The sequence below is a fragment of the Rhododendron vialii genome, chromosome 11a, assembly GCF_030253575.1.
Source record: "Rhododendron vialii isolate Sample 1 chromosome 11a, ASM3025357v1".
In the NCBI taxonomy this organism is placed as follows: Eukaryota; Viridiplantae; Streptophyta; class Magnoliopsida; order Ericales; family Ericaceae; genus Rhododendron; species Rhododendron vialii.
In genome coordinates, this window is record NC_080567.1 from 24,223,060 (window position 1) to 24,236,266 (window position 13,207).

The 13,207-nt window shown below is 40.5% G+C and overlaps 2 protein-coding genes across 2 annotated transcripts; both read right to left on the reverse strand.

Moving 5' to 3' along the window:
* Nucleotides 1-2,833: 2,833 nt before the first annotated feature.
* LOC131306619 (L-type lectin-domain containing receptor kinase S.6) lies at nt 2,834-5,843 on the reverse strand. Its single transcript, XM_058332974.1, has 2 exons — nt 4,898-5,843; nt 2,834-4,610 (listed from the first exon to the last, which is right to left on the reverse strand). The coding sequence occupies exons 1-2, from the start codon at nt 5,501-5,503 to the stop codon at nt 3,147-3,149; spliced, it is 2,070 nt and encodes a 689-aa protein (XP_058188957.1). The 5' UTR covers nt 5,504-5,843; the 3' UTR covers nt 2,834-3,146.
* A 3,845-nt stretch (nt 5,844-9,688) lies between these two features.
* LOC131306622 (protein MITOFERRINLIKE 1, chloroplastic) lies at nt 9,689-11,222 on the reverse strand. The gene has a single exon (XM_058332979.1). It carries the CDS (start codon nt 11,062-11,064, stop codon nt 9,856-9,858), a length of 1,209 nt encoding a protein of 402 aa, XP_058188962.1. The 5' UTR covers nt 11,065-11,222; the 3' UTR covers nt 9,689-9,855.
* Between the last annotated feature and the right edge of the window lie 1,985 nt (nt 11,223-13,207).

A 13,207-nucleotide genomic window follows, 5' to 3' on the forward strand; every position in this document is an offset into this window, starting at 1 on the left:
TAAAATGCGGACCTCCTCATTTCTCCCATTTTTCGATCGAATTTCGATGATCCGAGCCGCTCAATGTGTTCAGAACGTGATTTTAAGAGTACCCGCAAGAAATCGGCAAAAAAAATGACCGGGAAGGGCTTCATTCAAGCATTTTTTGTTATAACCGTTCGATAAAAAACAAACAAAAATTGCTCGGATGAAGCCCTTCCCAGTCATTTTTTTATTGATTTCTCGCGGGTACCCCTAAAATCATGTTCTGAACACATTGAGCGGCTCAGATCATCGAAATTCAATCAAGAAAGGGAGGTCCACATTTTATTAAAATGAGGTGGTCCTTACGGGAGACAGACTATATATATATATAAAGTCCCCTTCTCCTAAGGACCACCTTAATTTAATAAAATAAGGACCTCCATTTTCTGATAGAATTTCGATGATCCAAGCCACACAATGTGTTCAAAACGTGATTTTAAAGGTACTTGCGAGAAATTAGCCAAAATAAAAGACCGAAAGGCTTCATCCGAGCAGTTTTTGTTTATATTTTATCGAACGGTTCAAATAAAAACTGCTCGGATGAAGTCCTTCACGGTCATTTTTTTTCCTAATTTCTCGCGGGTACTCTTAAAATCACGTTCTGAACACATTGAGCGGCTCGGATCATTGAAATTCGAACAGAAAATGGGAGAAATGGAGAGGTCCTTACAAAACCACCTAAAAAAACACCCATAATTTCAATCTCATAGTTCCCGATCAAATTTTTATGATCCGAACCGTTCAATGTGTGCAGAATGTGATTTTAAGGGTGCCCGCGAAAAATTAGCAAAAAAAATGACCGGAAAAGGTTTGATTTGAGCAGTTTTTATTTGAACCTTCAATAAAAAACTGTTCGAAACTGTTCGGATCAAGCCCTTCCCGGTCATTTTTTTTTGCTGATTTCTCACGTGTACCCTTAAAATCACGTTCTGATCACATTGAGGGGCTTAGATCATCAAAATTTGATCGGAAACTATGAGATGTTTTTTAGGAGTTTTTTTGGGTGTCCCCGAAACCGCCCCGATATATATATATATATATATATATATATATATATATATATATATATATATATATATATATAATCCCCTTCTTATAAGGACTACCTTATTTTAATAAAATGCGGACCTCTATTTTCCGATCAAATTTTGATGATCCGAGCCGCTCAATATGTTCAGAACATGATTTTGAGGGTACCAGCGAGAAATCAGCAAAAAAAAAGACCGGGAAGGGCTTCATCCGAGCAGTTTTTGTTTATTTTTTATCTAACGGTTCAAATAAAAACTGCTCAAATCAAGCCCTTCCCTGTCATTTTTTTTGCCAATTTCTAACGGGTACCCTTAAAATCACGTTCTGATCACATTGAGCGGCTCGGATCATCGATATCAGATTGGGAAAGGCGAGAAATGAGAGGTCCGCATATAAGATCCTTATTTTAAGGTCCTTACTTGAAGATTTCTGTGTGTGTAAATATATATATATATATATATATATATATATATATATATATAGAGGAATTTTCAAGTGAGGGATCCCTCATTTTGTTAAAATGAGGGACTTTCATTTCCCGATCAAATTTTGAAAATCCGAACCGTTCAATGTGTGCAGAACGTAATTTTAAGGGGCCCCGCAAGAAATCAGCAAAAAAAAAGACCGGGAAGGGCGTCATCCGAGCAGTTTTTTTTGAACCGTTCAATGAAAACTGCTCGGATGAAGCCCTTCCCGGTCATTTTTTTTGTTGATTTCTCATGGGAACCCTTAAAATCACGTTCTGATCACTTTGAGCGGCTCGGATCATCGAAATTCAATCGGGAAGGGGAGTCCCTCATTTTAATAAAATGAGGGATCCCTCACCGGAACCTAACTCTATATATATATATATATAGTTTATAAAATAGCTAACAAAAATGAAGTAACTAATTAATAAAAAAGTTTTTTTTTTCTTCAACGGAAGAGCATCACCGGAATACAGATCAAGCCATATGGCAATAACTTCTCACCCGAATCTATATAATAAAACAGCTCAGTATTTGAATTTTATGTACATAAATGTAACAGCCTAAACTTATCCCTCATAAATTCTAAGGCTATTTTAGGGTTAGAATGAGGTGTTCTCCTTTAGAGAGAGAATGATCAATAATTAATAAAAAAGTTAACTTAGTCGAAAGTCCACATTGATATTCGTACCTATAAATTAGATTAGCTTTTGAGGAGCAGAATTGAAAAACATTACACTAAAGAGTTCTGGGTGAAAAAATTCAGAATCACTTCTGACCTCGAGGGTCAGTGGTGGTGACCGTGAAAAATGATTGATGGTAGGTCGTCATTAAGGAGATCAATCCTTTATTTTATTTCATTTGTGTTTGCCGTGATATTACGTCGCGTTGTATACTATCTAGAGTTGAAGGAAAAGCCTAAAAGAAAAACGGTTTAAACTATTTTTCAGATGCGGAGCAAATTTAGTGGCGGCCGAATTGGAACACACGAAGGATTATATTTTTTGTTCTCATATGTGTTTGCCATGACGTTACGTTGTGTTGTATACTTTCTAGAGGTAGAGAAAGAGCCTAAAAGAAAAGCGATTTAAATTATTTTTGAGATGCAGAGCAGATTTAGTTGCGGCCGAATGGGAACACACCAAGGATTATGTTTTTGTTCCCCTATCTGAAAAACATAAATGGTATGATATGATATCCAAGGCTAAAACCAAGATCATATAAAGCAAGCAAAATACCAAAAAGCATGCACACAAATATTTTGCCAGGAAATCTCAAACCTCACAAAAGGGTTTAGGGGCCAACCTTGGAGTGTCATTTCATATTCTGCTTAGATTTAGTAAACTGATCCTTTTGAAACTACAACAAAATAGTCTCATTTCATATTGATCCAAGCACAGTGATATGATCTTATTTCTGCAAAACACAAAAAGGGCCATGTTTTTACCTAATTCATTAAAGCATAATACCAAAAATAATTCCGCGATCAAATGTGCCCAATAATCCTGCAATCGAACGTGCCCAAAGTGTACATTATCTAAGGCTAAAGACAAGATCAGAGCATGTGAAATACCGAAAGGCAGTTACATGTTTGTAGCAAACTCACTTATTCCAGGGAAATTCGAACTAAAAATGGCTCTCAGGGGTCAACCAAGGGGTGTCATCAAAATCAAAATTCGCATCCCCACAGAAATTCATAAACTCATCAAACCCCCCAGGGAAACCTGACCGAATGCTCACCGACGGTTTCCTCGCCGGCAAAACGGGAAGCGGCGCCTCCCCTCTGATCATTGTAGCCGCCTCCCTCGCCGTCAGCCTCTTCTCATGATCCGGATGCACACAACAAAGTCCCACCATGAGCATCCTCTCCATCTCCAACCTGTTATACTTCCCCCTCAGTCTCAAATCAGCAGCCTCAATCAACTTGCCTTTCCCCCACAACTCCCACGCATAATCAGCAAGCAGAGTCCCCTCCTCATTCACAGGCTTTTTCCCTGATGCCACTTCCAATACCACCACTCCAAAGCTGTAAACATCAGTTTTCACAGTGGGAACACCCAAGTACACGTACTCTGGGGCTAGATAGCCCATTGTGCCGGCTGGAATCGTCGCATCTCTTGTCCTACAACTATGTTCGTAAACCTCTGCCAAACCAAAGTCACCTAGCTTCGCGTTTAACTCATCGTCCAGCATTATATTGCAAGTTTTCACGTCTCTATGAATTATCTGCCTCTCACATTCTTCGTGGAGATATACGAGAGCCGAAGCAACGCCAAGGACTATCTTCACTCTCCTGTCCCACGTGAGTAAAAGAGACAAGGCATTGTTGTTCCTGTGGAGGATTTTGTCCAGGCTTCCATTTCGCATGTACTGGTAAACTAGGACTAGTTCGTCCTCTTCGCAACACCACCCTTGGAGCTGAACTAAGTGTTTATGTCTCAAGCAACCCATCATCGTCGCAAACTCAGTAGAGAATTGGTTGCGAAAAGAACCGATTTGGCTCACTTGACTGAACCTTTTCACCGCCACCGATCCACAAGAGGGAAGGGACCCTTCGTAAACAGTAGCAGACCCTCCTTCACCTATGATTCTGTTGTGGTTGAATCCCTTTGTGGCTGATTTTATCGCGGAGAGCGAGAGCCTTTTCGGTAGCTTGTTCCCTTGGTATCTGTGGCCTTCATTTGATCCTCTGGAATTTAGTCTTTTCTTCCTTGTCATACACCAAATGACTATGACAACGATAGCAGACAACGAAATGATAAATGCAGCTAATCCCCCTAAACCAAGTGCCAATTCTCCTAGTCTCTTGTTTATGTGATGGTAATTGGCATCACTGTTTTGCCCTCCTAAATCCTCTGGGGAGGAGCACATGAAACAGTCACCTTCTCCTCCAACTGTCTCCATTGGCATTACCGAAGGCAGGAGTCCATAAGTCTTGAACTTCCATCCACCAACAAGATGAATGGCAGAGCCTCTACCATTTGAAGCTGAGAAACCCACATGCATAAACTCCTTGAAATGCTTCGAAAGATCGATTTGGGCGATCAGAAGAGGGCTCGGGGGCTTGATTTGCGAGTACCCCACCCAAACCTATAAAAACCCAATTTCTTCAAGTCATTCAATCAACAAATTATAGAAAATATTTACCCATACGATGGACAATCACTTGAGCACAGATATGATGTGCAAACAAAAACTAAGAAAACCCATTAATTCAGTTCACTGATCAACTAATTATAGAAGATTTTGTAAGGTTTGTTTGTTTGTCCAGATTTTTTTCTGTAAAAGGTTTACAAAAATGGAACCTTGATTATAAAAAATAAATGTCAGGATCATAACTAAAATGGGAATGATACAAAATGTCAAATCTTTTTTACCTTGATCATACCCTCTCCACTTCTGTACTCAATCCACGCTGTCAATGGTCTCCCACTCTGCAAATCAATCCCCTTCGAAAACCCATCAACAGAGGTAACAGAAACAACAGAATCAACATCGATGCCGACATGATTACCATTGACATCACCAACATTCGGGTCAAGCATCGTGTCGAACTCCACAGCCACATACGTAAAATCTTGCCCATTGGGGACGCCCATGGGACCATACGAAAAAGAATCTGTTTTCGAGGTGATCAAGAACGTAAATCCCTCCCCGAACGGGCAGAGAGGGGCATAGGGGTTGGTGATGGCGAACGAGAATTGGGTGGAGAAAGAGGCTGTTTTGTTGGTCTTGGAATCAAGAAACCGGACCGGGGCGAAAAAGAAAGCTCTCCCGTACCCGAGGGATTGGGGCGAGGAGGAGGGAGGAGAGCGGCAGTTGAGTTGTGGGGTGAGGGAGATGGTGGTGTTTACGAAGTGGGCATCGCCGAAGAGGGTTATGTTGGCTGAAGGGGAGAGAGGGGTGGAGTGAGAAGGTGGAAGGGAGTTGAAGAAGATGAAGAGGAAGAGAATGGGGACGAGGTGGAGCGGAGATGAAGGCATCGGAGGGAGTTTAAGTTTCTTGGAGCGGAGGTGGAGATGGTGGCATGGTAGTGTGGAGTTTTCTTGGTTTGGTTTTTGGTGTTGGATCTTTTGGAGGATTGATTGGTTTGATCTTGGTTGTCTTGAGCGAGAGGGAAGTTGTGGGTTTGGTGATTCTGGAGAGAGAGAGAGACTCTGTTGAATCAAGATTATCAAGGACAGTTTATAAAACAGCGGGAAAATAACCAAACACAAACCGGAAAAGGATTCAAGAACAGGGATAGTTTCTGATCGGAGGGCTGGCGGAAAACTATTCAATGCCCTAGGCACGGTGACCCAAACTCTTTCTCCACCACATATACGTGTGATTTATATTATAAAGTGTGTGGAGCCCACACAAATATATAGTAGGAAAGAATTTGAGACACTTTCGTATAGTGTTCAAGGCATGAAATAATTACTCAGTGTCATAGAGAAACTCAATCTCAAAATTTTGATTAACTCAATCTCAAAATTTTGATTCAAACCGTGTACATTGTAACTCAGTAGAAATTATTTTTCCAAGACTACAGTCGATCGGATATTAATAATTAAGTGGCCACGAAGTACATTTGTTTCGAAAAAATGAACGGGAAATAAAATTTCAAAATTACACTCCGTAAATAAATTTCATATGATTTTGAAATTGCACATGGAAATGAATTTCATTTACATGCATCTTAACTAATCCAGGGGCTATAAATTTAATGACCGAGCAAGTCTCCAACGGTAAAGAAAAATTAAAAAATTTCGCCCATGGTGAGAGTCGGCTCTGTCATCACTTGATGTTACCTCCTCAGCTAACCCTAAGGGTTGAGACAGGTTACCACTTAACCACCCAAATCGATATTCCTTTGTTGCTCCCAAGTGTTCACTTCTTTTTTCATTGACAACATGATAAAAGGGTCTTCAGCTCCTGATCAATGGTTGATAAAAGAAATCAATTGCCTCTTGGCAGATGAGACCATTGGTAATTAAGTGGTATCTCCTGGCTCTTGGCATCCTGCTTTATTGATGTGGTAACTCCTTGTTATCTTGTTATCGCACAGGTTCTAGCCTAGCTCTATTGGATAATTGAATCAACCACAGGTGCTAAGCACAATGACTCTCAACGGATTCAGTTTCAAGGCTGCCAGAAATAGGGGCCTGAGACAATTATTGCAGCATGTTTTAATCAATGAAAGATTTGCGACAAACACTTACACATAAACGCTCACGCCTGAAGGATTATGCTAACAATGAAAAATGTAGCAGGTAAGACGGTCTTTGGCCAGATTGTTAAGGGAAACGCTGCCAAGACGATGAGGTGGATAGCAGATGAGATGGACAGCAATTGTGATCACACCAATACATACCAGGCTACCTCTAGATGTAATAACTTCAAAGTTCTCAAAACAGAAACCATGCGAATTGCATTTAGGCAACAAATATTTTGAAGACGTTATCATGGCAAGTGACGAGATTTTCTAGTATTGACTATTGAAGGCAAAAACAAAAATCTAAGATAAAGCGGAGGTAAATTTAGTTATTTGCTTGAGTCTCATTTTTGGAGTCATTTTCCTTTTTCACTCTTAACTCCCTCTGCAAATCCACGACCCAAATGCAGGAGAAGGTAGGAACTGCAAGATACAATGCTTCTTGAGACTACTCCCTAGAAACGAGCAAAGTGCTATCTTAAACTTGTGCAAATACGAATGAGACCATTTGATGTAGTTTACATTTATTGTACACTAATTACTGTCTAATTTGCCAAACAGAAATCACCAATGCAATCCGAACTGCGGTTCTCCTGAACTATTGCATCTACACCTGTAGAGATGACCTCAGTTCAATTTACCTTGCTTCCAGAAACACAGTTGCACTAGACTGAAGGTGCACAAATCAATCTTGATCCAGCTTCTTACCGTGAAAAGAATGACAGAGAAACAAGTAAGAACTGAAAAGCCTTATCTCCTCTCATTTTCTACATCATAGAGCGGTCAGCTAGAAACCAAGCAAAAGTCCTATTTCCAAAACACCATATAGGAAGGTGTGTTTGAACATTAGTCCAGTTCAGTTCATACTTAGCAGAAGAAGAAAGAAGGGAAAAACTACCTCAAATAACAATGCGGATGCGTTTTGTGCAACCCCTAACACCGATACGCATGCGAATATCCCCAGTTTAAGAAGACTAGTACGGTCAATACTGTTGGGAAAAATTTCGGCATAACATAATTCTAGAGAACAATTTCAATGATAACAATACAATACAATACATGATTGAAACAAATTACAGATTGCATAAACTTGAACAGGAGATAACGGAATACAACCGAAATCTCTGAAACCAAACCGAGTCCTATGTGATACCACAGTCTCCTTAGGAAAGATTCGCTGCCTACCGTCGGTGTTGTAGGATCTTGTTCGGCGTCTTCCTCCCAGGGTTGGCTCGGCTAAACCACAAGCCGTCGGAACACCGCCGTCGACCGCCTTGGCGAACTGACTACCGCCTGTCTCTCTCTCTCAAAAATGTATATCAGAATATGTGAGGAATGCTGTGAATTTCTGGTGCTTGAACAAAACGGGATGCACCAATATATATATAGCAAAAGACCCTTGGTAATAACTCCCACAATGAATTCTGCACAATGAATTCAGAAATTGGTTTCTGCCATCAAGGAGGGAGGTTACGGGAATGAATGCACCATCATGGCCGGGGGTTACGAAATCCCACACATCAATACGTCTATTGATTGTGGTGCGTCCAGATACAACGAACCCGGAACATGCTCGGTTGCCTCGAGAGACCCTCCGGTAGCCCCGATTTCATTCATCTGAAATTCCGTAAAATTTTCAACAAATACACCAAGTATTCACAGCCTTAGATAAGTCGCAGTATACTGGAGTCACCAACGAAATCACCATACCATACGGTTATCCATTCAATTATGGATAACTCCAACAAATAGAGAATATTTGGACTCGGCAAGCATAAACTCATCATGGCATTGCAAGACAGAGAACAACAAAACCGAAAACCCATCCTACGGGAAGAAGTTTGGATGTGAAGTTTGTAGCCCCAAAAACTTGAAAAGGTATCTGTATTATCAACCTCTAGAATCAGAATTAACTGAAAGAAGTTCTATTAGGTAACCAACAGTTCTTTCCGCACAAATGAGTAAAGTTAATTTTCGAACAGATTTTCTTCATCAAATATGCATGCAGAATTCCTACTTATCTGACATAATCTGAACACTGAAAGCACTTAGCAAATTGAGAATGTACAAGACAACAAGGTATTGCAAAAAAGAGCTAACACCAACTTGTTCATTCGAGTTCCGCCTAATCTGGCATGATGTACCAACAAATAAATTCAGTTGATGATACTTTTCATGTAACCAAGATATCCAACCTTAGCGTCATGCAGGTAGGTCCGTAATGTCTCCAGCTGAACATTACATTTTCCAAGGAAGTTTTGAATTATTAAACCCAATTGGCCATGTTCTAAAGATGTGAGTGCTGCTAAGTGGAAGAAGGGAGCAACTTGTACATGCAAAGAACTTAGCAAAGCACGATTGACAAAAAACTCAGCTGAGATTTTCGAGATTATGATTCCTATTATCCTGCTGAACAAATACTCGAAGAGTGATTCTACTTTGAGGTCAACATAAATCCACCAACTATTATGATCGAACAAACAATGCACTCAATAAAAAACCAACATATTGTAATTCTCAAGTAGAAATAAATTTAAATCTTAAGAAATTTCTTTTTCCAGCTTATGTAAATTGAAATAGCAGTTTAACCTTATAAACAACCAATAAGCAAAATAAGCATAGCCTCCCATGCATGAAACAATCATCTGAGTTGACAAGATTTCACCTCATTACAACTTGAACCTGTACTCACTTTTCAACTTAAATATAACTGTAGCACTCTGGACTAAAACAGTGAAATAGGGAGAAAATTTAACTAAATCAAGAAAACTCCCAACTCTAATTAGCCCTATGTGAGTGCTTTCATGTCTTTATCGTGACTGTCGACACAAACATTGCTTTGAGGTGTTCATGCATTGGTCAAAACTATTTGTGTATATTTGGTAATTACTAGTAGGAAACAATCAAATGACTGAGCCAAAAAAAAACAAAAAAGAAAAGAAACAACCAAAAGAAAAACAGGATGGGAAAATAGAAATAAATTCAAACAATTGCCATTGAACTGCCTTAAAGTGAGCGTTTCAATACAAAAAATGCATTCTCATAGCCAGTGTAGGTGATTATCAACTCAGAATTCTAGCTAATAATAGCAAATTATAAAAATTCATTACACCTGAAAACACAATCATACCAACTGAATCAAGTTGGAGCCGCAGAAATTTCACTAGAAATTTCCTTGTGGTTAATATACTGATTCAAAATCGAGACTTTCGCGGTCTCAAACGCGAAATATCCAATTGCCGAAAAGCAAGCACTGTAAAGCACTCTCGGCCCCATACCACGGGTCAACCCCACCCACCCTTCTTCCTTCAAAATCTGCTTCACAGTAGCAGAAACACCGGTAACCATAGCAGCAGCCACCTTATTCACAGCCTCTCCATGACCTTGAGTCATCAACCTAGTCTTAACCACATCCAACGGGGTAGTCAAAGACGCTGATATTGCCCCGGCCAAGGCACCACAACAAACACTCTGAACAGGCTCCAAATGTACCTGCTTCGTCCTCAACAACACTACAGTTTTCAAATACTCGAAAGACGAATAACTCAACACACCAGCTGGCAAATTCCTCAACAATGTAGCAGAGTACCCTGCATACAACCCTAAAACCCCATCCTTCTCTAGGATCCTCAACAAAACTTCCCAAGACCGACCCTTCGCTCCAGCCTGCATTCGCTGCGTTATCAACTCCTTCGGCACCATGATCGCAGACGAGATGATGTTGCCCATGGCGCCGGCGGTAGGAGGGATCAACACGGATGGATAATTGGGTAATTTGGACAAAACGGATTTCCCAAACTCACAAGTACCGAAGTACACAGCAGAAGAGGCAGTAGACCCCACGATAACAGCAGAAACACCAGAATAAAACCCCAGGATGCCTTTACTCTGGAAGGTCTTACCGACGGCGTCTAAAGCGCTGCTGTAGATTTCTGACGCCCCTTTGGTCTGGAGCTTTGTTTTGACGGTGTCGAGGGGGTGGAGGCACACGTAGGTGAACGCGCCGGCGATGCCACCGGCGGCTGCGCCGATGACGGAGCGTTCGAGGACGGTTAGGGTCTTGAAGAGGGTCTGGATCTTCGGGGAGGCTTTTGTGGCGGGTTTGGGGCGATGCTGGGATGTGGGTTTTTGTGGGTTTTCGATTTTGTTGTCGATGGAGACGGTGGTTGAGGCGAATTGAAGGGTTTTGTTGGTTTGGTGTTGTGTGGGTATGGGATTGTACGGGCTTGTGGATATGAGGGTGTTGAGGTGAGTGAAGAGGGTGTTGAAGTCGTCGATGGGGTGGTGGTGGTGGGGAGGGGGAGTTGGAGAGAGGAGGCCGAGGGATGTGCAGATTCGTGTGTCCATTTTGGGCTTTGCTCCTCACTCTCACGGTGTTTTTTGTTAACTTTGTGCTGTGCTGAGTTTCGTCGTCGTTGTGGCAGGGCTTCCGGTCCTGCTCATGTACGAGAGAGAAGGTTCGAAACGTGGTTGGATAGACGGCACAAGATTTGGAAGTCGAACTTCAGCCAGAGGCTGAGAAGTTTGTTGAGAATCAATGCAAATGTGTGCAGCGCACTCGATCGCAAGCATCGGATGATATTTTTACTGGTCCAATATTATTTTTATATTTTTTATATTTTTTCGGTAAAAATTTTAACAAATTTGAACCATTAATTATCAAGATGAACGGTTCAGATTGAACTGCATACGAGAAGCTTGATCCAAAAGTTATTTCTGGAGAAACAATTAGGGCTGTAAATGAACTGAGTCATTCGCGAACTGTTCGAGGCTCGGCTCTGCAAGAGTTCGTTCGAGTTCGATTCGTCTGCTAAACGAGCTGAATCTAAACCTCAATTCTAGGCTCGTTCTGTAAATGAGCCGAACCTGAGCCTAACGGTATTCGGCTCGGTTAGGTTCGCGAATTTATACTTAAATTTAATTAATAATTCAATAGGGGTCTATTTGTAAATGTAAAAAAATTTAAGGTTGTATATATAATTCAATACTTATTGTTCTCCCAAATTCTATACGATCAATGAGAGAGTTTGGGTTTGCTTGAGTTTAATGAGCTGAGCCAAACCAAACCTGAGTCTTGACAAGCTCAATTCGAGCTTAGATTCGGCTCAGCTCGATTCATTTGAGTTTAACGAGTCAAACTCGAGCAAAAATGTTCAAGTTCGAATCGAACCTGAGCCGAACTCGAGCCAGATTATTACCATAACGAACCCAACCGAGCCGAACCCGAGCCCTAAAAATTTTAACGAGCCGAATTCATACCTTAACGAACTCGAGCCAAACTTAATAGGGTTCGGCTCGATTCGGTTCGTTTACAGCCCTAGAAACAATGGCAACTCCTATTGTGGCCCCATCATGCGCTCAATTGTAATATGAACCACTCATTTTGTAAAATCTGCAGAATAATGTATTCACACAAAAAATACGGAGTAATATTTATCGATCAAAAATTGAATTTTGTCAATAATTTTTGAGATAAAATATCCATAACCGTCTATTTTATAAATCGAAAATTAATTTTTGATATACGTATATATGTCCAGTAAATCTAAATTTTGTGTGAATTCTACTAGTCATACAAGATAACCGGTTTAAATTACCACAATAAATGCACGATAGTACCTACAAAATGGCAGTGGCGGAAACTCCATGGTTTCTGCCTCATCCAGACATAACTTATTCTCATTGAAATAACCCGGTTACTCTTAGTAAAGTTTACGTCACTATTCATCCTGTCTGAAAGAGATTGTCTAGTAAGTCTGGATTGCTCAACAATACCTTAAGGTGCATTTTTGCTAAAAAAAAGGGACTACAGCCTAATGACAATAGTCTCGCTAAATGGTATTTGAGTTGATGTATATGAGATTCATGAAAACATGGGCTTTAATCCACCTTACTTGACTATTATTATGTGATTTTAGTAAGTTCTTGTTTTGCCGACCAAACAATCTTTTTGTAGTTAGGGAGATAGTAGTACTATTTTGGCTTTACATCATAGCAATTTTGCCCTAGCTCCTAGAATCCTTGACTATTTTGCGATTCTAGATTTTGACCTTATTATTCACAAATTGGACCTGCATCCTTCATTACTGTGTGGTGCTTAGATTACACAATCGAAGAGTAAATTTTCACTCATGCTCCAACCTAATTCTCTACTAGCCGAAGAATGATTAAAACACACCCAAATACATCACTTAGCGTCCAACATGGGCATGTACACCCATGTGAGTACACTACAGAGCATATCTTTCAGTTTTGTACCCTACTACCCTTTCAATAATGTGGCTTCCTCAAGTCTCACTTGCTGGACACACGAGCTAACAGTCTCGTACTCTCATGTCCAATGTTGTATATTGTCGAGGACTCGAGCATCACATGTGGTAGCTTGGGTTTTAAGTATAGGGTGTTGACGGCGAGACACTTTTAAAGTAAGGGGCTAAAATTAGATTTGTGGTAAAATACGCGGCAAAAAGTTAAAACTCACATTACCTGG

Bases quoted from the DNA above. Each gene is read 5' to 3' on its own strand.
- LOC131306619 (XM_058332974.1), bottom strand. From the start codon at position 5,503: ATGCCTTCATCTCCGCTCCACCTCGTCCCCATTCTCTTCCTCTTCATC. The intron at 4,611-4,897 runs GTAAAAAAGATT...GGGTTTTTATAG, and splicing joins GTGGAGAGGGTATGATCAAG to GTTTGGGTGGGGTACTCGCA.
- LOC131306622 (XM_058332979.1), bottom strand. From the start codon at position 11,064: ATGGACACACGAATCTGCACATCCCTCGGCCTCCTCTCTCCAACTCCC.